We start from the raw sequence: 23,216 nt of genomic DNA, 5'->3' as shown, positions 1-23,216 counted from the left end.
ATCAGTTGTATAAATAGATGATGGATTTAATTCTGGATGTCATCATTAGAATCTACAGTCATCAGTGATGATAGACACTCAGAAGTCAAGAGTTTGAGTCCATATAATATTTATTCTGGGCCCTCTCTCAGAGAAAAGGAATGGCTACTGCATGTTTAACTTGACCACAGCTCCAGACAGAGGGTTCATATTTATAGATTTCAAATGATGTCACACTCTTTCACTGCTCCCTGGGGGTCAAGAAAAGCTTCTATTGTATGGTATAGAAGTTGACAGCCTCATAAGGGATATGGAAAAAATGGTTGATGGTTAATGCTTGAGATATTGTGATATTTGACATGTATTGTTTCCACCATCATATAATGGGGTCCCAGAATATTTTAAGTACCAGACATTTCTTTGCCGCATTCTGGTCGATTTTAGGGACCCAATTTGTGCCACTTTAGGATAACGACATGTATGCCCTTTTCCTTGTTTTTACATCTATTTTAGTGTACATCAGGCCACTTTTAAAACATGGGAGATTGCCCATATACAGAGGCTGTAGTCTTTGACTGGTAGTGGGATCAATTCCCAGTCTCAGCGCTGTTTGGTGCATGTCTTCCTCCCACTCTCTCCCGTTTCATGTCTCTCTTCAGCTTCCTATCCGAATAAAGGCAAGAAAACCCCCAAAATAATCTTTACGATAAAAAAAATATGTGGACTATAAAGAGACTTCCCACAGCTGCAGCTTTATGATTTATTATTTTAATATTAATTATTTCTAATATAATCTTGAATGTATTCATAAAGGGTCAGGAAACAACACTTATTAAAGAACACTAAGTGTTGTTGTTACACTCACACAGCCTGCCGCACACCAGCCGCAGGCTGGGTTCATTTCTAACAACATGCATGTAAATAACAGATTTAACTCATTGATTACACTGTCTACACCTTTTTTAAATGATAACCGAGGTCCAGACCTTGCAGACATCCCCATCTCCTTCCGTCAAAAAACTCTGCTACTAAAAAGTTTCTCTCGAATTCTGTTATCCTGACAGATAATTCTTGTGCATCAAGATGGAGCGGCTCATAAATGACTTGGCTAATCCAGGAAGAAGCAGAATAATATCGGCTGCAACCACAATAGGATAAGATCTGCCTGTGCCACATTCACCTGTGATTTCTAACCTGTTCTGCAGTTTAGGATGCTGTCTCTCGAAATTGTCAGAAAGTCAGCAAAATGTGTGTAGACCATGCAAAAAAAAAGGGGACTTTTCTGATTTAAGAGATGATTTCTCTAATGATGTAACATGACCAAAACGCACTGTTTGAATTAATATCTCTGTTTCCCCGCAGTTTTCAAGTGATGTCTGGTGCCACATGCACATGCAATGCTGTACTAAAAGCTCATTACTTTCCATGTTTCTACAGTGACATGTGAATTAAAGCGATGAATATTGCCATTCTGCAACATCATATTGTCCAAGCATAGCTTATTCACACATGGAAGCAGTAAACTGAAACTGGAGCCAACTAGTTAAATGGATAAATTTTATTGCCAACAGACTGAGTCATCTTCTCTCTAAGTTGCCTGCTGACCTTGCTACAGCAGACGTTAGACTCCTCCACTGAAACAGTTCATGCAAAGATAACAGCTGAAAAGAAGCTTGAAAGCATAAAAATGCAAGGCAGAAGGAGAATTAGGGTTTTCTCGTAACAACAGCAATGCTCTGTAAACAGAGACAATGGCAGAGGAGCACTGGTGGCAGTCGGAGCGTCTGTCATGAGGCCTTGAGCAGCGTGATCGTGTCTCGCTCATAAAGTTTGCTTTGTGTCCAAGGTTGATCCTCACAGACTGAGTGATGAAGAACAGCTCAGATAAACTGCAGTGACATCAGACGTACGGCCTTCGAACACAAAGGCGCTTCACATCCGACCAGCTCGTTCAGACGGAGCAGAGAGATCTCGTCCTCTCGTGTTTGTCCTGCATTAAAAACAGACATCAGAAGTGAATCTGGCTCTTCAGGCACTTCTGCTTCAACATCACAGATAAGACCTGAGAGCTGCTGTATTTTAGGAGTGAAAATCATCTCTGACGCCCTGCTGTGCCATTTACTTTTCTATTCTATTTGTCTTACCAGAGTGCTGATAATAATGTCCTTCCTAAGATCTCTAAAAACTTTCAAGTGGTTTCAAACTTTTTTAAATATGTAGAGACTTTGAAATGAGTTTTCAGCCAATTATTCCTGACTAGTGTGAATCATTTTTGGCAGGAGGAAAAGTCAATGTGTCTGGGTACATTACATACTGATCTATCAATCACAGAACAACATGTCATGAAAACACAGGCTGATTTATCAGCACAGGAAAGAGTAAAGGCTTCCAGGCACATTGGTTATAAGCTTGTATTACACCTATCAAGGTCTAAACTGCAGCACAGGCCTTCTGTAGATGCTGGCACTGACGTTTGCTCACAACTGATGTTGGAACAAAGACTTTTGTGCAGTTACAGTTGCAACGTTATCATTGCAAAGCTAAAATGAAAAGCTTCAGGTTGCATTTAATGGTGCAGGGTGGAAATTTCCACGTCATTGCAGTAATTTTTTAAAAAAATCTTAAATTCCTGCAAGTCTGGAACTCATGCTTTAAAATCTCACTTGAATTTACACTACCCCTTCGCACAGTATTTCCCTAAACAAACTGTGTCATAGTTAAAGGACTAGTCCGTAACAAAATTCATAATGAGCCATTGAAGTACATAAGTCTGGGTCATTTCACACCAGCTTCTCGACCCTCTCCTCAACAAGAGCTAAATCACTCACATACTTATATTTGCATGCTATGGCCTGGCGCGGCGCTAGCATTAAGCTGAGTCATCTCTAAAGTCAAACTGTTTTCTGTGCATGGATCAGTGATGAGAAATGATGACGTTTTTGCTATTAATTACCATAAATGCTGTGTGCACTTAAACATTTAAAAACATTTAAACTTGTCTCAACCCCCTTTAAATGTGAAATGTAGATAAATGATGTTTGTTGCTTATTTGAAGCTATTATCACTATCATGCTTGCACCAGCTAATGCTTGTATAAAGCATTTAAAACACCTGGTGGTAACACCCTATACCCCAGTAAAATTTGGGGAGGGTTTAAAGGTATGAAAAAAAGGATGTCATTCAATCCCACCTAAAAATACTTAAAGTCAGATTTTAGTTTAAAGCTAAAGAAATATTTTCCTTGTCTTTCCAGCTCTTTCTTTTTAAAGTAAGCTTTATTCAAACTTAAGCAATGCAGACAATTTTTCTTGTAGTGATCATTTGTAGAAATTCAAAATATACAAGTTCATAAATTTGCTCTGTAGGAGCAGGCCTGCCTACAGAGTTCCCTGAGCTGCTGCTGTTGCATAATCTGACATGGTGCCGTCATGAACAATCGTATAGTCTGAGCCAGCTTTTAGAGCCACTTTTCATATATTCTGCACACTTTCTCTGTCCGTTTAGGCTTACCATTTTTCCAACTTTCTGTTTACTTTTTTTTTTGCCTTTGTTCACCCTCTCTGTTTTTGCCACTTTAAACACAATTCTGCACTATTAGCCCATTTTTTTTTGCCACTTTTAATCCTATTTCACACTCTTTTCCGTCCTTTTTGCAATCCAAATCCATTTTTGCACTTGTAACCCCTCTTCAACACTTCCCACCTGTTTTTGCCCCTTTTAGCCCATTTGACCACTTTCTGCCTGTTAGCTATAAACCTCTCTTTTTGCCATTATTTACCCTCTTTGCCCATTTATGTCATTTTAACCACATTAAACCATTTTCATGCCCATTTAGGCCACTTTAAATCTATTTTTGTCACTTTTAACTCCTTATTAGGACATTTTTGCCCATTTTGCTCTTGTTTACACTTTTTTTTTTTTTTTTGGAATGGCAATATCTTCTCTTATCTGTCTTATCTTTTCTTTAAACCAATTTATGCCAACTTCCTATTTTGACCAGTTTTTATTCTTATTTCACCACCTTTTCTGCCCAGTTAACTATTTTTCTTTTCTTACCTCTGTTAGCCCATGTTTACCTCTTTTGCCACCGCATTTTCTCATTGTTTTGCAACTTTTAACTAATTTCTGCCATTTCTGCCCACTTTTGCCTCATTTGGCCCATTTTCACCAATTTCTGCCTGTCGTTGCCACTGTTAAACCCATTTTTCCAGATTTTAAACAATTTTATTCTGTTTTAAGAAAATGGGTTTACATTTTGAAGAAAGGTAAATACTCTGGCATATATACTTAAGAATACTTGTTGCTTTGATAAGATTGGATATTATTCAGGTAAAAACTTACAATGAATTCACCAGAGCTTAACTTCACTTTACAATGGACCTTGTTTTGCTGACCTCCATGAGCGCCCAGTTTGACTGGGCCCCAGAAAGTCCTCCCCTTTGTCCCCCCTTAAGGGTGGTCTTGTACAGGACGTGGGTTGATTCAACACTTTTATAGTCTAATAACTACAGGAATGGCTAACATTTTATCAATCACTTTTTAGAAATTGTAGTAGTCCAGAGTTCACACAGGGAAACTGAGAGCTCCATGTGAGAAACACTGTTACTGAGGAAGTGAAGTATACAGATTAATTATTTGTTGGATAAACTGCTTAAATTATAGAGCTGTGATATTTAGATTTCTCTTTATAAATAAGTACACAACTTTAAATTGACCTCTCTCTGCTGCTTCACGTTTCATATGCAGTATTGCTTCTTTTCTCATCATTGAGCTTTGACATCCTCATCTTCCTCCAGCATTAGACTGGCCTGGATTTAATATTCCACACATTTGTATTTTACTTGTTTACACATATGAAATGTTAAATATCTTATCTCGTAACACAACCCCAGGATCTCAACATATAACGTACAGATGTGATCTGTGAATGTGATTAACTTTTGACTGTATAAAAATATTTCAGTAGTTAATGTTTTTTCTCTCCCTTTAAGTGGATTTCTGGCTCCTGTTTCACTGATGGTGTGGAGTTGCTCAGTTTTGTGGATCCCTGTACTTTCGCTTCTGACTGATTTATATTTAATAGCTGACCAGGAATCCAGCTCACCCACTGTGAAATCTGAGTATTTAACCTTTCACTTTGTGACTGACAGTGATCTCTGCGCTCTGTTGTTTTCCGGCTGCACCGATGCAGTGATGAGGATATGAACATGCCTGGTACAGAGAGCACCCAGGACGGGTTCAGTCAGGCTGTGATGATATAACGTCACACTGCTGTCACGGGACAGACACATGGTGATGACAAGGAGGGGGTGAAAACAGATGAGACCATTGCTTTGGCATTCAGGCTGTTTGTTCTCAAACTTTACAGATTTACTCATAATCTCATCTTCTCTTCTTTGTGTCTCCTCAGTGATCTGCAACTTCCGGGGCTCGGTGACTCAGGGTTTGGCTCTGGAGGTGGGAGAGACGGTTCAGATTCTGGAGAAATGTGAAGGTAAGAAGAATGTCTGATGAATACCTTCATGAGGTAGAGTGTAGGTGGATGTTTGATCCAGCAGTGGTGTCCTTGATCATTTTATTAACAGTACTCAGCATCACTGAGGCATAAATGATCACTGTAAACATCCTTTCAGGGCTGGAGAAGACAGTGACGTAAAGGCTTTTTCTTAGGCTTTTTCAAACAAAAGTGAGTAAAAATAGAAAAGTTCAATGGATTTATGATTCAGGTGAAAATGACATCTAATAGAGCATTTCAACCTTGAGTGCAAACATTGATTTACACTCCCTATAAAAAGTATTCAGCCCCTTAGATGTTCTACCCTTTTATTAATTTTATAAATCAATAGAATTTTCCTGTTTGACTTAGAAAACTCTCTTTAATGTCAAATTGAAAACAGATTTCTTCAAATGTCAATCTAATGTCAATTAGATTAAATATATAATGTAAAATAATTGACTGCATAAACTTTCACCCCCTTCAAGTCAGTGTTCAGTAGATTCACCTTGATCTGCAATCACAGCTCTGAGTCTGTGTGTATTGGTCTCAGTCAGGTTTGCACATCTAAACGCTGCAATTTTACTCCATTCTTCTTTGCAAAACTGCTCAAGCTCTGTCAGGTTGCACGGGGATCAGGCGCAAACAGCCCTTTTCAATCCCAGCCAAAAATTCTCTATTGGATCGAGGTCTGGTCTTGTCTTGGCCACTCCAGAACATTCACCTTGATTTCTTTAAATTATTTCTGTGTAGCTTTCACTGCACTGCGTGTCATTGTCTTTCTAAAATGTAAATCTTCTCCTAAGCCGTAGTTCTCGTGCTGACTAAATACTACAGCCATCCAGGATTTTCCTATATTTTTCCACATTCATTTACCCTCTACCTTTACAAGCCCTCCAGCCCTGGCTGCTGCGAAGCATCTGCACAGGATGATGCTGCTACCACCATGCTTCACAGTGAGGATGGTGTGTTTGTGGTGATGTGCAGTGTTTGGCATCTTGTCTGATGGCCAGAAAGAAACATTTTGGTCTCACCAGAGCAAAGAACCTTTTTCTTCTTGACCATCTTTCTCTTTGCCACTCTCCCATAAAGCTTTGACTGGTGAAGAACCCAGCCAACCGGTGTTGTATGTAGAGTCCCTCCCATCAACTCCTTCAGGGTAGTCATAGGGTTCTTAGTCTCCTACTTTTCAGTAACTTTTCTCTGAGTTGCTTGGAGTGTTCTTTTGTCTTCATGGTGTAATGGTAGCCAGGAATACCGATCAACCAGCAACTGAACATTCCAGATACAGGTGTATTTCTACAATCACTTAAGACACATTCCCTGCACTCAGGTGATCCCCATTTCACTAATAGTGAGACTTCTAGCACCAGTTGGCTGGACCTCTGTTGAATTAGGACTATTGAATATTCATGCAGTCACAGTATTTTACATTTGATATTTTTTCAGTTGGCATTCATTTGAAGAAATCTGTTTTCACTTTGACATTTAACAGTGTCAAAGAGTTGTGTTTGTTTTTTGTCAAATAAAAGACAAATTATATTGGCCATGTTTGATTTATTAAATCAGTAAAAGGGTAAACTATCCAAGGGGGTGAATACTTTTATAGACAGTGTATAGTTAATTGGACCATGGCTAAATTAGGTTTAAAACAATGCTGTGCACTAACAAGGCTAAATCCCATCACACACAGGAATGAGAGCTATAAATACAGTGTTGAGCTGCTTGATAATTTCCCACAGTGTAAAATTTTCCCTCTATCCTTCTGCATATAAACCACATTAACCAAGAAGTTACCAAAGTAGAAACCTGTTGGCAGACTGTCAGACATAAGAGCTGAGAACCTGTAATCACATTTTCAAACACTGCAGTGTGAGTTTTTAAAGCATTAATTAACGTCACAGAGCTGCTCTAAAGAAAGTAAATCTCTGCTAAGAACAGACAATTACGTTTCAGTTTTCAGGGACACTGTTTTCTTCTGTCGGAGTCAAAGAGTCCAAAATTAAACATAAAGAATACATATTGTAGAAAAAACTCCCATAACCTCACAAGACACGTAAGCTTTTTATTATGCAGTCTGTGCTATGGAGCTGTTATGCAGAACAAATTGAGTTGTGGACATTCATCAGTCCAACACAGATCTTCAAATATGCAAAGCAATTTGTAAATGCACAGTACGGAAATTCTGCCACCAGGGGGCTCTCAATCAAAACAATAAAAATAGATGACATTGAGGGTAGTGGGCAACCTTGCATAGTTTCATCATTTCTCCAAGTTAGAGCTGTATAAATTTCAGTGAAACAACAGGAAAGTCAACATGTCATGATTTTTATTGGTCTTGAAGCCAGATGTATGAATGCATCATGTAGCTGCAAGAAATGTGATTGGCTCATGTTGTTCAAGGAGATATCTTAGCTCACAGGCTTACAGTTTCTTGCATTGGTCCACTCAGCCTCAGTGGTCACTTTTGCTTGACTGAGGAGTTAGCTCGGTTAAACCAACACCTCATATGTTTTGAAATTAAAATTATACATCAACATTTTCTTCCATACATGATTATCAATCAGGGAGATTTGTGGCTCAATTAAAACCTTTTATATTTGTTTTGCAGCCTCTATACTGTGTTCTCCAAGGATTCACTAGGGGCCTGGTCCCAGATCCAAGTGCACTTGTGCCCATAGTCCAGTTCATTTGGGTCAGTGTGAATGCAGTTGGTCTCAGGCATGATTAGGCTTGCCAACCGTCCCTTAAAATACGGAATCATTCCGTGACAATTAAATGCAGCGTCCCGTTTTGAGGCATCACAGGACGCAATTTGTTCCGTATTTTCATCCTTACTGTCCTACTCTGCCACTCACTGGTTAATATCCGTTGCATTCGTCAGTTGGATTGGTCAGCTAAGACTTAGAGCCAATCAGAGGCAGAGGAAGGTGGGTCTTTTTGTAGCAAAACACAGAGCGGGAGCGGGGATGATGCTTCAAACGCTCGCAGCTGGAGCAATTATAGACACACAGAAGTGAGCAGGAGAATTAATCACTTGGTCAGACAGCAGTGAAAGTGAGTAAAGATCCAAATGCAGTTTGTGCTTTCAAGTGTTTTCTGTGGAGCACCGTGGGCTGACAGACATTAAAAAAAAAAGGTTCCAGAGAGGTGCTGCGGTTTGTTCACATTTTTCCTCAATGAAAGGTAGCAATCATCAGAATCAAGACAACAAACGGTCTGTTATGACTCACCTCATGGATGAACACAAGTTGGAGTCAGTGAGATAGGATGCAAAGGCAATAAAAGTCTCCTGTCACCTCAAAGACCACCATATCCACACATAGCAAGCCCATTTAATCCTCTGAGCTGTAGTAGATGTGTAGATTTGAAGAGCGACTTTGCTGGTGTCTCAAAGAGTGATTTTAAATCATCCATGGTAGCAGGATGGACGTTTTTGCTGGGTTAGTAAAAACAATCTTTGATCTGGTCAGGACCTGAATGGGTGCAATGGTAGCTACTTCTTTCTCAACCTTGGCAGGTTTGTACACCAGCTACATGAATACCACCACCTGCTGTATCAGACTGACTACATACGCAAGTGGGTGAAAGCAACCCAGCGGGGAGAGGGTGAGGAATCGTGCTGCAGCGCACTTCGAAACAACTGGGCCTAGTGTGAAAGCACCCTATGTTAATGCTTGTTTGCTTTAAATTTTAATGCAGCCTTAAAGACACTAAATGTTGACATCTTCTTGACTGCGTTACTCTGCGTTGCCCCTTTACGTTTTTTTGCATCATGTACCTGGGGAAACACTATTTCAACAATGTACAAGCACACAGATGCACTGAGTAGTGTTTGTTAAGTGTGTTTCACATTCTGGAGTCTTACTTTATTACTATGTTTTAGCACTACTTCTGCACATGGCTTACCTTTTCTTGGCAAGCTGCTGCTCATCATACCAAATTCATGCAATGTCAAGGATCCATCTAAATTATTTCTGTACTTTTTATTGCATTCAGAAGGCCTTTCCTAGTTACTTCCAAACTCAAAAATTAAACTTCAGCATAGCAAAGCAGAGATGTTGCAGCACACATTTGTTGGGTTAACTCAGCCAAGTCTCTTTTGTTGTCATGTTTGTTACACATCATGTGTGGGTAGAACTAATTTGAAGGGCCCATATTTATCGCTGTAACCACCCACAAAATATCTGCAGAGAAAGTACCACTGGCTCATTTCCATTAATGGACTAAATTAACTTCTTTTTACTACTTATCTAAAATGACAAAAACCATCATCATTAGAATGGGTCGTAGCACATTCTGCTTTGCGCAGATTTATGAAACATATTTTGGGGGTGATTCTGTTTTCAGACTTCACACAGAAAGATCCCTTTTACCAGGGGTTCAAGCCAGGAGCTTTCTCGATGTGAGGTGACAGTGCTGACCACTGAACCACCGTACAATCTCAATAAACACATGAACATGTTTTTGGAGTCTTTTATGGATTAGGACAGCTGAATCTCACCAACATTTCTTCTTCTTGTAGGGAAAGAAATGATCGAAGAGTGATAATACATCAGGTTTCCTCTCTACATTCTCGTTGCTTAACACTAGGCAGTTATTTACCGATAGGCAGCTCTCTCCTGGACATCCACAGTAAGTGAAGCAGCTCTGAGAGAGATTTGTTCCAGCTGAAAAGCATCTGCAGAATAATGAGAGGCTGTTCTTAGCCCAGGCCCTTCAGTAATGCTGACAGTGCTAAGAGTCAGAATCTCAGACTTTAAATTGCTGCTTGGCCCTTAATCGAAGTCTAATGCATTCTCAAGTGTTATGAGTGTAATCTATATTTTTAAAATAGAGCTCTGGGATTGCATTCCTGCAGCTCGCCTGCCATCTCCCCATCACTGTCATTATAGTCATTGAGTTTCTGTCTGGGGGAGGATCATTTGGCATTAGTGCAGCAGAGAAATGCTCCACACAGTGCAGGAGGGCAGAGAGAGCTCATTTAAGGAGAGATTTGCATCTTAAAAACTCACTATACTTTCTCAGTAGAAACTCTGAGGTATGTCTGTGAGCAGCTGAACATGTAGTGATGACACACAGGACGGTATTATGATGGCATAAATGTGCTGCCTGTGGTGGAGGCAGGGAGAGGATGGATTATGTGCCTAATGTGTTTTTTTTGGGGGGTGCCATGTCTCTCAATCCAATCAGAGCGTCATCTCTCATACCCTTTAAAATCAGCAAACTAATTAGCACAACAAACACAGCTGTGGCAACGATTGTAGATATGAAGCAGAACGTTTAGATGGACATCAGAAATGGAGGAGAAAGTTGTTGATCCGTGGCAGTCTGGTCCAATATTGTCACTGCAACAGATGTAGCAGAAAGCTAACAGCTAGCCACGATTAGCATCTTTACTCTGAGGTTGGATTTGGAGTTTCAAGAGTGTTGATTGGTTGTTGGTGAGTTAACCTCTTTTAGTCATGAACACTCATGCATTAAACCCCCCGGATATACAGTATTACTTGGTGGTGAAGGCTCTGCTCTGAAGACTCCATTAGGTAAGTCAAGCAGCATGCTCTGACTTAGCAGGGAGTGCATTACTAGAGCCCCCATATTAGTAGATACATTTATGCCAATGCATTTTGAATGCAATGCAGTCTAATTCAGCAGCAATTTATTCTGTAGGGGCATGAAAGAGAATATAAGGGTGCAACAAAAGTTTTAGGTAAGAAAGGAGGAGGAGGATGGTGAAGGTGAAGCTCTGCCAGCAGCAGTGGAGTTAACGGCATTAATGTACCAGAGTTAAGATCTTAAAAATATTTTAGTGTGTACCAGATGTATACTCTTGGGTTGCAGCAGCATTCTGTGCTGACTCCATCAGATATAGTGAGGCACCACTCTGGTAGCCTTTAGTGCTGCACGATTTAGTATAATGCAATACTGAACCAGTGTTAATGTTGTTAACCAAAACTATGACGAACAATGTTCTTTAATGTCCTTTTTTCAACGAGGAAGATGGGACGAGGATGGGCTAAAAATAGAATACTGATGATAAAATCTCTGACGAGAAGTAGATTACTTTTTGTTACAAAGACGAGACAAGATTAAAATGTCCGTGCTGGACGGACGGAAATTCAGATTCTGTGATATTTCTCCACTGGAACCTGCTCTTTGCCAAAAGGACCAAAGGAGAGAGAGCAGGAGGAGCAGCATGACAGAGAGAGGAGCTGACAGGTAGATTAAACATGTAGCTCTTCTCTGTATTCTAGCAGTAGTCTTTATAAGACATTAAGCTAAATGCAGCCAGCATACCTTTGAATCATTGACAAACTCCATCAGCTGTTTAGTAGCATAGACTCCTAATGTTGGCTTCTGTTGCTGCTGTGCAGTAATCTTCCTCAGTCTTGGTCAGAGTAGTAGTGATTAAAAAAAACTCCAAACCTTGTAGTGAGTGAATTAGTTAAGAATATTAATCCTAAATTGAAATCTGCATTAAAATTGGTGAGACAAATGCTAATTAGCAAGCCAAAGAAAGCTACACTATGATGTGTTTAAAGAGGCTCGGGTGGGTGTCAGAGGACGTGAGACACCTCACCTCCAGACATCAAAACCGGCACCCATTTAAACACATTGTGTTTAAATGGGCCGCCACTTTGTGAGAGTAAGTAGTGATTGTTTTGTGAATGATTGAAACTATGATTCAGTCATCAGGCTGGAAAGGAAGGAGTTAATTAACCGAATGTTTCCCCCATCTCCAGTGCCTCCATATTCCTCTGGGTTTGTCCCTGTTAGGGTTATAGAGACACAGTCATCCTGTGGTGTCAGATTGACGGTAGAGCCCGGCTGTGCTATGGTTAATGAAGCTCATTCTCACTCATTATCTGGAAAATTCAACACTTCCCTTCAACACAGTCCTGACTCCAGCTGCTGATTTCTGTGAGTCAAAGTAGGAATAACAAGGGGACTAACATCAGCGGCTCTCATCCAGGCCAGAACCAGATCGTTACAGGCTGTCTGCTCATTATCAGTGAGCATCAATGCACCACTTTGTTTTATTTTTGAGGCACCACAGTGGCGTAAAGATTATGTTTGAGCTTTTTAATCTGGTGTTATATCAGAAATGTAGGAAAAAAATAACCATAATCAATGACAGCTTGAGGAAAATATGAGGTTCCACAGTCAGCAGTATGAACCATGGACACTTAGGAGTGGATGTGGGAGCTGCTGGTGGCTGAAGAAGTCTCATTTCTGAGTAGGTAGAGTCAGAGTCAACGGCAGGAAAGTTTCAGGGAAAAAGGATGGATTATTAAAAGTTCTCTGTGTACTGATGCCATGAAAATTTGGGCAGACCTCCTTATATCTAATCAAAATGCTTTTCCATTATTATCCTTAGAATGACTCGCCAGTGCAACATCACACATTTCCCTTTTTTACCTCCTCCACTAGAAGCAGCCATGTAAGATACTCCTAACTTTTGGTACACAGGTGCATATTTAAGAAAATATAATATCATGAAAAAGTTTGTTTTTTCTGTGATTTGATTCAAAAAGTAAAACTAACTTATATTCTAGGTCCTTATAATCTAATACAAAGAGAAATATTTAAAGACTTTTTTTTTGTTTTAATCTTCATGATTACGGCTTACAGCTCACAAAATCCACTATCTCAGAATATTAGAATATTATAAAATATCAGTCTAAAAGAGCCCACTAAAAACCGCATCTATGTAATATGTTATAGAGTCAATCAGTCCATGGCACTGCTGCTGCACTGCATAGGGAAAATAAACTTCCATCCATCCATCCATCCATCCATCCGTCCATCCATCCATCTTCTTCCACTTATCCGATGTCAGGTCGCAGGGGCAGCAGCTTAAGCGGGGAAGCCCAGACTTCCCTCTCCCTGGCCACTTCGTCCAGCTCTTCCCAGGGGATCCCAAGGCGTTCCAAGGCCAGCTAAGAGACATGGTCTCTCCAGCATGTCCTGGGTCTTCCCTCCTCCTGGTGGGACCTGCCCGGAACACCTTACCAGGGAGGTGTCCAGGAGGCATCTGGACCAGATGCCCGAGCCACCTCATCTGGCTCTTCTCAACGGAGGGAGCAGCGGCTCTACTCCGAGTCCCTCTCGGATGGCCGAGCTTCTCACCCTATCTCTAAGGGAGAGCCCAGAAACCCTGTGGAGGAAACCCATTTTTGCCACCTGTATCCACAATCTCGTTCTTTCAGTAACTACCCACAGCTCGTGTCCATAGGTGAGGGTAGGAAAGTATATCGGTAAATTGAGAGCTTTGTTTTTTGACTCAGGTCTTTATTCATCATGACAGACCGATGCAGAGACTGCATCACTGCCTGAGATACTTGAACTCCTCCACTTGGGGCAGGATCTCATTCCCAACCTGGAGAGGGCATTCCACCCTTTTCTGACAGAGGACCATGGCCGTTTCACACTCGGTTGCGAACTGTTCGGTGAGAGCTGAAGGTCGCGGCCTGATAAAGCCAACAGAACCACATCTTCTGCAAAAAGCAGAGACCTAATTCTGAGGCCAGCAAACCGGACCCCCTCAACACCCTGGCTGCGCTTAGAAATTCTGTCCATAACAGAACGGGTGATAAAGGGCATCCCTGGCAGAGTCCAACCCTCACTGGAAACAAGTCTGACTTACTTCCAGCAATGCGGACCAAGCTCTGACACTGGTCATACAGGGACCAAACAGCCGTTATGGGGGGTCTGGTACCCCATACTCCTGGAGCACCCTCCACAGGATTCCTTGAGGTACACGGTCGAATGCCTTCTTCAGGTCCATAAAACACATGTAGACTGGTTGGGCAAACTCCCATGCGCTTTCCAGGACCCTACCAAGAGTGTAGAGCTGGTCCAATGTTCCACGACCAGGGCTAAAACCACATTGCTCCTCCTGAATCCGAGGTTGGACTATCCGATGGACCCTCGTCTCCAGGACCCTTGAATAAACCTTACCAGGGAGGCTGAGAAATGTGATCCCCTACAGTTGGAATACACCCTCAGGGCGGATTTCATCCACCCCCAGGGTCCTGCCACCGGGGTTTGACCACCTCGGCAACCTCAGCCCCAGAGATAGAGCCCACACCCGAGCCCCCAGACTCTGCTTCCTCAATAGAAGACATGTCGATGGGATATCAATCGATCCATATGGGAAAAATTAACTTTTACATGATATTCTATAGTTGTAGATGCACATGTAAGTATGGGTATCAGCAGCATTTTTTGCATCCATTGTTTTAAACTTGTTAGTCAAAGTTAAACTATTTTCAGTCTTCTTTGACCTCAGTGAGATTCACTCCTGATCAAAATTTTAAGACCAGATAAAAAATTGCAAGGATTATACATTTTATACATTTTGCACTGTCGGATCTTAAGAACAATGCAAAATGTCTTAGTCACATTTTTTCTTTTGGCATTTTGAAGCTCTCTTAGAACCTTCTTAAGATCCAACAGTGAAAAATGTAAATTCTTGCGATTTTTCAACTGGTCTTAAAATTTTGATCAGAAGTGTATTTTGGTGGCTCAGCTGCACTCACACTTCTACTGAATCACTGTCTTAACCCATAACAGTGATAAAAACCACCTTTCTGAGCACATTAGAGCATCAACAACCCATTAATCTTTTCATAACCCAGGCTGAGGTGAGCCCTGCAGGGATATGAAGTGTCATTGAAGACTGATTAGATTTCCTGATGGAGACCTGTGTCTGCTGTATAATACCGTGTTCATAATGACTTCGGTCTGAAGCTGTGTTAAAGTGCCTCCTTGAGTTCTGCCCTTGGCTTACAGATGATTTACAGCCATGATTATTGTGAATTATTTTGACAACAGTGCAGAATGATTATTCTAATAACCTCTTAGTGAGTCATTTGGAAGCGGGAGGTAAGATGATTAGTCTTCTTCAGAGAAAGGCTGTGTGACAACGAACAAATGAGGGCCATACATGCACCTGTGAGCTCATTTACAAAACCTGATGGCATTTCTGCCTTCACAAATACAGAATACTCATAAAAAACACACCTAAATCAATAGAGTTCCCTCTGGCTTTATGTCCTCTGGTGTTTATTTCTTTAGTAAAATACGTAAACACTCAAACAGTTCTCAGAAGTCAGCAGGGACACGGCTGCTTCAGCTCCACTCTGATTTCCATATAGATGAGGGACTGGGGAGTAAACACAGCCATCTTAACCAGGGTGATGAATGAATCTTGATTGGTTATTAATTAAACGGCCAATTAAGCCTCCATCTCCATATTCATATCAGATTATGTAGAAGTGCTGAGAAATGGATCTCATGATCTGGCAGGAAGATAAGATGAAAGTTATGAAAATGAAGCATCAGCGCTGATGCAGAGTTGGTTTTTAGTATCACTGAAGCAGTTTTCTAAATTTTCAATTAGGACCAGATAATGTCTGATTATCAGGGAGTTTAATGTGTCGTGAAAGGTGCCGCAATTTGAATTTTTGTGGTCATTTATAAGGAGAAGAAAAGAAGAAAAAAAGCAGCCTGAGAGATTTTCATCAGTGAACGGGTTCACAAAGGGAATTTTAAAGCTATTAGCGCCTCTGTTCACAATGGCGCTGTCCAGACTTTGTTCACTGAGGGCCATGTTGAGAGGAGCCAGATGAGGTGGCTCGGGCATCTGGTCTGTATGCCTCCTGGACGCCTCCCTGGTGAGGTGTTCCGGGCAGGTCCCACTGGGAGGAGGCCCCAGGGAGGACCCAGGACATGCTGGAGAGACTAAGGCTGAATCCCAATTCTCCCCTTAAGCTTCAATCTTACCCTTAAGCTCAACCCTCAGTCTTAACTCGCCCCTCAAAATCAAGTGTAAGGGCCTTCTTGTGGCTTACAAATGGGACACCCCTTAATAGCAGTTACAATTTCAGACTGTAGAGGGCAGTAATGTGCCAAAACTGAATAGTCTGTCGATTCAGAGGAAGAATAAGAAGAACGTGTTATTATTCAACCAAATAACATGTAAACACCACAACCACGGACATATTCAGCTGAAGTCACCATATAACACGGCCAGTAGCTAAAGCGAAACACCAGCTGTAACTCGAAGGCTTGTCCGCAACGTCACAGTAACCGGCTTACAATCGTAAAAATAAAAGTAAATGTTATGCTACAAAAAGGAAAATAATCCATAGAATAACATTAAACTAAGATAGTGGAGTGATTTTCATAATTTTTAGATCTTTATTAACAAAGAAATTTACATTTGAAGCTCGATTTCTTCCCCGCATTTGCTGCCATCTTTCTTTTAGTGATAATCCTCAATACCAAGGGTTAAGATTGAGGTTAAAGGGGAGAATTGGGATTCAGCCCATGTTTCCCGGCTGGACAGAGTAGCCGGGGAGAGAGAAGTCTGGTCCCTGCCTAGGCTGCTGCCCCCTCGACTCAGCCTCGGATAAGTGGAAGAAGATGGATGGATGGATGGGCCAAATACAACAAAATATAAAGACAACTGCACCACTTTGATTTCTAGTTAGTAAAACCAATGCAATATAGGATATAGTATGATTTGAAATTTAATAGACTTAGAAAGGAGCCCAGCCGTCTTCACAGTTGGCACAATGCATTCAGAAGGGTAACATTCTCCCAGCATCCACCAATCCAACACTCACCTATCTGACTGCCAAACAGAGAAGCGTCACTCCATAGCACACATTTCCACTGCTCCCCAGTCCAGTATTGGTGTGCTTTACACTAGTGGTTCTCAACTGGTGGGTCGGGACCCAAAAGTGGGTCGTGGAGCAGTCTTCAGTGGGTTGCGGCTAGGTGTCTGGAAAAAAAATTGTGGCATAAGTCCTGAGGTCCTTATTGGACATGCATCAATACCCTGTTTTACTGTGAAACTGAGCAAATTTGAATGTTTGATCAACATTTCAACTACTTTATCTCCTCTTCTTGCAATAAATTGCTACTTTTCCCATGGTACTGAAGTAATTTCACAAGTTCTCTGGAAAATTGGTAACAATTGACACATAATGTTGGGGAAAGAGGGTATAAAATTTGTCAGTTTTATCCTTTTTCTTTTTTTATATCAGGTGTTTTGGTCCAATCATGCTCCAAACTGAAACATATTCCATTAAGTAAACATTTGTTGTTGAAAATTTTTTTGGAAACTTGGAAGTTTCACAGGCAAAGGCGGGTTTAGCCGACAATCAGAGATGCTACTGTAATGCTTAATAGTACTGTTGGCCAAAATCATAAAGAGACCGTGTTTTTCTTTAACCCTCAGGCCCTCTTTTAAAAAAAAATCACACTTTCCCTCTTAAAGCCCCTTTGGTTCACTGAATATATTGAGAAATATTTAATCTTTTTGGTCCTTAACTCCAGTCTTCATCATGTATAGCAAGTTTGAATTCATTTTTATAATTTTAACCCTCTAAATGCCAGTTTAATTACATAATGCCACTTTTTTTTTTTTACACCGAGAGGTAGAAATGGATAATTCTGTCTCTGGCTAAACTTCTAACTGTGTGAGCAGGTGCACCTGTATAAACAAGTTGTATTGTTTATGCTCTGCTCCGCAGGGATTGGCTGCTTCTTGGTTCCAAAACTTTTATTTATGATTCAGACAGGGTTGCAAAGGTCATGTTGATGAAAGGGGATGTTTAATCACCTTTTATCTTTTCACTTCAAAGACATAAATCAAAGAAAATGCTGTGAGAACTGTTGATTACACAGACCAAATCTCTCTTGCAGGCAAAGACACACACACGCCCACACATGCATACGCCCACACACATACCTTGAATGCTCAGTAACATGTAATGTGTCTGCAAATTTATCATACAAGAAATGAATGAATCAGATGAAAACCCCTAAAAACTACAACTTTGAAGGCATAAGTCCAGGATGCATTCCTAACATAATAAAATTCATGTTTTTAACCATGGCTATGAGATGCAAAAATACAGGTTTACCTGGTTTTCTTCAAATATATATTTGTTTCAGCACAGGTTTCAGTGTGTGTCTTTGCTGCACCTAGACACTCACACAAACACTCACTAATTTCTCAACACACATACACACCAGACTATGACATCCATAGAAAACACCCAAATAGTTTTAGTTGATATAATTGATTCCGCTGGTCTACAGTCAAACAAGGTAGATATCTCCCACAATGCCTCTCTGCAAACATGGAAAAATGGCAAAATTTGGCAGCCATTTTTTGTGTGCAGTTTTTTTTTTTTTGTTTTTTACCTCTAAGAGGTACAGTACAGTCAAGCACAAGAGAGGACTATGTGTCTCTGGATTCTTAGAGTTTGCTGCAGGCCAATTAAAAATGAACCACAGGGTGCATCTGCCCCCCTCCCCCGGGTCATAGTTTGGACACCCCTGGTCCATATCATTCTGTATATTTTGCAGGATAGTACCAATAACTAATCTTCATGGATGGTGTTTTGTTGTTTGTCAGAAGATTGATTCAGTAGTAATTCAGATGGTGCCAGCAGTATTAAATTCCCGTCAAAAATAAATCAGCTGTCTAACAGTGTCGACAGTGGAGGTTCAGGAAGGTCAAAGTCCTAATTTGCATCATTTTGATATTAAATAAAAATCTGTTTTGCTTCCTTCGGTCACTGACAGACATCAGTCACTATATTTCCTGGAGCAGGAGTCATTTTTATTTCTGCTGCTTCTGCTGAGACAGAAGACGACCCCACGGTCTGAGAGGACGACGTACATATTTAGTTTGTGGTTATGCGTCATTTTTAGCTGTCAAGGTTTCACTTGAAGTTGAGTCAACTTTTGTGACAGATTCTGACTCGTCAGAGGTTTCTGACGATTGTTTGTCCATGTGGAAAGATCCGATGTGCTCTGAGACTTTCAGGGGGATGACATGCACCAGAGATATTCAGGGAACAGTCTAGAAGGAGACAGATTTGTACTGATGATATTCTGGTTATTGCCAAAAACATGTGGAAATGGTCAGAGAATATGTTTGAAGGACACCCAAGATTTAGCCAAAAACTGTCTAAAATGTTTTAGACGGACCTGTTAATTTGACCAAATGCATGTTTAAACTCAGATTAGCTTTACTCCACACCTTCAGCAGTGCTGTTTTAGTCAGATGAAGTTTTGGGTTTGTTCTTGTCCAAACACCGATCCCCATGATGGGAAACCTTTACACCAAAGTGTCCTTACGAATTCAGTCTCTGACTCATCACTGTTTTTATATCTTCACTGAATCGTTGATTCTCCTTCCTCTGAGTCACTCGTGTTTGTGTTTTTCTTTTCAGGATGGTACCGTGGATTCTCAACCAGGAAACCAAATGTCAAGGTAAGACAGGCCGGCAGCTTCTGTTCTCTCCTCTCACAATGTTTAACCAATCTAACTTTACTCCTCTTAAAAACTTTATTTACTCTTCTTTATTTTTCTGTCCTCATCTCTGAGTCTTTCTCTCTGTCTGTGTTGAGATAACGTTGATGAATGAGCTTCTCAAACAGCTCTGTCTCTCTATTTTAATCTGGAGTTTTATGTAAATGCACTGCAGACATTTTCCCTCTGCTGTCTCCTTTTCCTTCTTTGTTTGGCTGAATTTACACTTTCCAAAGCTCCAACAAAATTCTCTATTTTTTTTTTTTTTTTTTTTTTTTTGCTTTTCCTTAATAATGAGGCATGTTAAATACGATATTGATACCATATTGCAGATGTTTTAACAAAACTGCACCATGCTTATTCAGGCCTTTTCTAAGTTGACTACTTTTCTTCTGGGCTGTCAGATAAAACACAGAGACTGCTCTTTAATGAATCTTGCGAAACCAGTGGACTGACCAGATTCCATTTTTGTCATTCATCTTGCTAAGCTTCAGGTAGATATGCTTCCTGATTAGAGAATAATTGGAGCAATCAGCATCATTTCAGGAGAAAGAGGCAGGAGCAACTTAAGAAGTATTGGAACAGTGAGGCCAATTCCTGAAAGCGTTTGGGTTTGACATCTGCAGATGAATATGAGACAAGAGAGCAACATTTCAGCTTTTTTTCTAGGTATTTACATCTGGATCTGATACACAGCTTAGAAGATAGCATTATTTGTAAAAGGACACCAAACATGTAGGTGTAACAAACTCTGATGCAAACTACAAACCGCTTAGCTGGTCACTGATGAACATCCCTAAAATGTACTCACTTTGTAGTGTCTGGTCATTCAACTCATCTTTCATTGACACAAAAGTGTGTGACTTATCCATTTTTAAATGTACACTGCTCTGTAGAGGGAAGAGAATGTACACATGTTGTTTCATTACAGAATCAAACAGTAATTACTGGCCTGTATGTTAATGCATCTCTATATAAATTTGGATTTTTTTCAATGGATCCATGTGCTTGGTGGTTGGTATAAAAACATCACAAATAAGACAAAGGCATCATAAGAAGAAAACCCAACAACAGAAGAACCCATGAGAAACTCAGCCAGCATCATAATAACCCAGGGGACACATTATAAAAACCAGAAAGGCATAATAAAACCCCAGAAACATAAAAATCCCAGAAAGAAAATAAAAACCCATATAACCTACATGAATCCAGGCAACACAGGGACCCAATTACTTAAAGCAGACCTATGGACCAGAGAAGTAAGAGCATAAAAGATGTTCAGAAGGGATGGAATAAAAAAAAAGCCAAAACAGTAAAAAAAAAAAAACAATAATAATTATTATATCAGAGTACAAAAATTAAACAGGTAGAACCTGTGAGGTAAAAAGATAGTAATAAAATTATGAGAAAAATCAGTTAAAGCAGATATACAAGAAAAAAAAGAGGCTGAAAACAATGAAAGTGAATGTAGGGGAAAAAACTTGAAATCAATTAAAAGAAGAAGAGATAAAAGGGCAATAAGAATCATATCAAGACATAAAATACAGAACAGAGTAAAGAAAAGCTTTAAAATAAAATTAGAAATCTAAGGGAAATCAGAAGTAGAAGAATTAAAAGAGAGAAAACTGACCAAACAAGGAAGGAAACAGGCATCACATAAAAGCCAGTCTTTAGAAATGAGTTTTAAGAAGGAATTTACAGGAGGTAACAGAATCTACCTGCCCTGTCTCCTCAGGCAGGTCGTTCCAAAGTCGAGGGGCCCTGATGGAGACGGCCCTATCATCTTTAGTTTTAAGTCTTGACTTTGGAACAACCAAGAGGCCCCCGCCTAGGATCTAAGGCTGCGGCCTGGCTTATAGGGGGTTAAAAATTCTGTTAAGTTGCTTGGAGCCAGACACTTAAGTGCTTTAAAAATGATGAGTAAAATCTGGATTTGATGAGGTAGGTGGGTCTTTTGATTCAGATTTTGGGTTACTGCGTTGGAGAAAATTCTGAGCCATCCAGCAGTTGATATCATTTAGAAAATCTCTGACAACAGCTAGGCTTTTTGGGTCCTCTGGTCTCAGGGGACGGTACATTTGTGTGTCGTCTGCCTAGCAGTGAAAGGAGACTTTGTGATTCTGATTGTTTAACTCCCAGGATATGTGCAAGTTTCTCAATGTCAAAAATCTCATCTATGATTGTCACCCAGAGACTGAGAGAAGGAGGATCCTCTTTGCACCATTTCCTGCAGAAGGTTATGAGTTTAAAATCGTCTTCACATTTGTGATCTCCATGATTTCTTAAACCATTTAAGGTGAGACAATAGTCGCCACATACAATAGTAATATGTGGTGAGTGTCAGTTGGCAGTATAATATCCCACAGTTGCTGGTTACTCTTTCTTTACACCTGTAGTTGTTCAGTCCTCACAGTAAAGGTAGCCTGGTTGTTTTTTTCATTCCTGTCTGTTTTTTTCTTCATGCAGCAGCCTGTGGGAGTTTGTATCTTGTTTTCATGCTTTTTGCATCACAGTAACTCTGATACTGATGTGACATGATGATATCTGCAGAGAGAGTCTTTTTTCGCTACACACTTCCCCTGAAGCTACAGTTGATGTTATTCTGATGTTGCCAGATGAAACTCACTCACCTTAAAAAGCTTTTATAAAATGAAGAAAGAATTTCTCAAAACATGACAACCATTCTTGACACCAAACAAAAGGTTTCAGATGTTTCTTTTCCACGCAGAAGTTATGAATCATCCTCAAAACAGATTTTTTCTTTGTAAAACATAACAAAACATTTGTTCTGATTCTTGGGGGGATTGTGGACAGGCCAGGGACACATATTTTTGTCAGAAAATACTTGATAAAGTGTATTTTGCATAATGTGTGAACTTTAAGGTGTGCAGCAGTTAACTAAGCCTGCAGGGGTTGAGAAGGTGGTAAGGACTGCAATTTTTCTTATGTTCAAATATCAGCAGATCAAACGATCCTTTAGGAGAAATGTGTGCTGGTTTTACCCATATTTAAACAGATAATGAGCCTTATTGCTGCTGAGAATCACAAATCTCTTGGTTTGGAACAGCAAAAGACATAAATATAATAAATAGAATAAGAGAATAAAAGTCAAAATTCTTCTCTTTAGGATTTAACCGAACACAATAAATTATCAACTTCTAATAGCTTATTTTTGTGTAAAATTGAACAACAAACTTGCATTACACTAAGTCTGGAAAGGCCATTTCTAAGGCTTTGAGACTCCAGCCAATCACTGTGAGAGCCATTATCCACAAATAAAAAAACTTGGATCAGTGGAGAACCTTCCTAGAAGTGGCCAGCCTCTGGAAATAGCTCCTAGAGCGCATTGACAAATCATCAAGGAGGCTACTAGATAACCAAGAACAACATCTAAAGACCTGCAGG

The 23,216-nt window shown here is 40.2% G+C and overlaps 1 protein-coding gene across 1 annotated transcript in view; it reads left to right on the top strand.

Moving 5' to 3' along the window:
- Positions 1-5,186: 5,186 nt before the first annotated feature.
- The window catches only part of LOC121506749 (dedicator of cytokinesis protein 3-like), a 172,513-nt gene continuing 154,483 nt past the window's right edge, over positions 5,187-23,216 (top strand). The window contains exons 1-3 of the mRNA XM_041782604.1: positions 5,187-5,193; positions 5,390-5,473; positions 19,732-19,772. Of these exons, the coding sequence (XP_041638538.1) occupies positions 5,187-5,193; positions 5,390-5,473; positions 19,732-19,772 (132 nt within the window). The remainder of the gene's footprint in view (positions 5,194-5,389; positions 5,474-19,731; positions 19,773-23,216) is intronic.

This window comes from Cheilinus undulatus, linkage group 3 (genome assembly GCF_018320785.1).
Source record: "Cheilinus undulatus linkage group 3, ASM1832078v1, whole genome shotgun sequence".
NCBI lineage: Eukaryota > Metazoa > Chordata > Actinopteri > Labriformes > Labridae > Cheilinus > Cheilinus undulatus.
The sequence above is the reverse complement of the archived record's forward strand: the minus strand, read 5'-3'. Positions and strand labels throughout refer to the sequence as shown.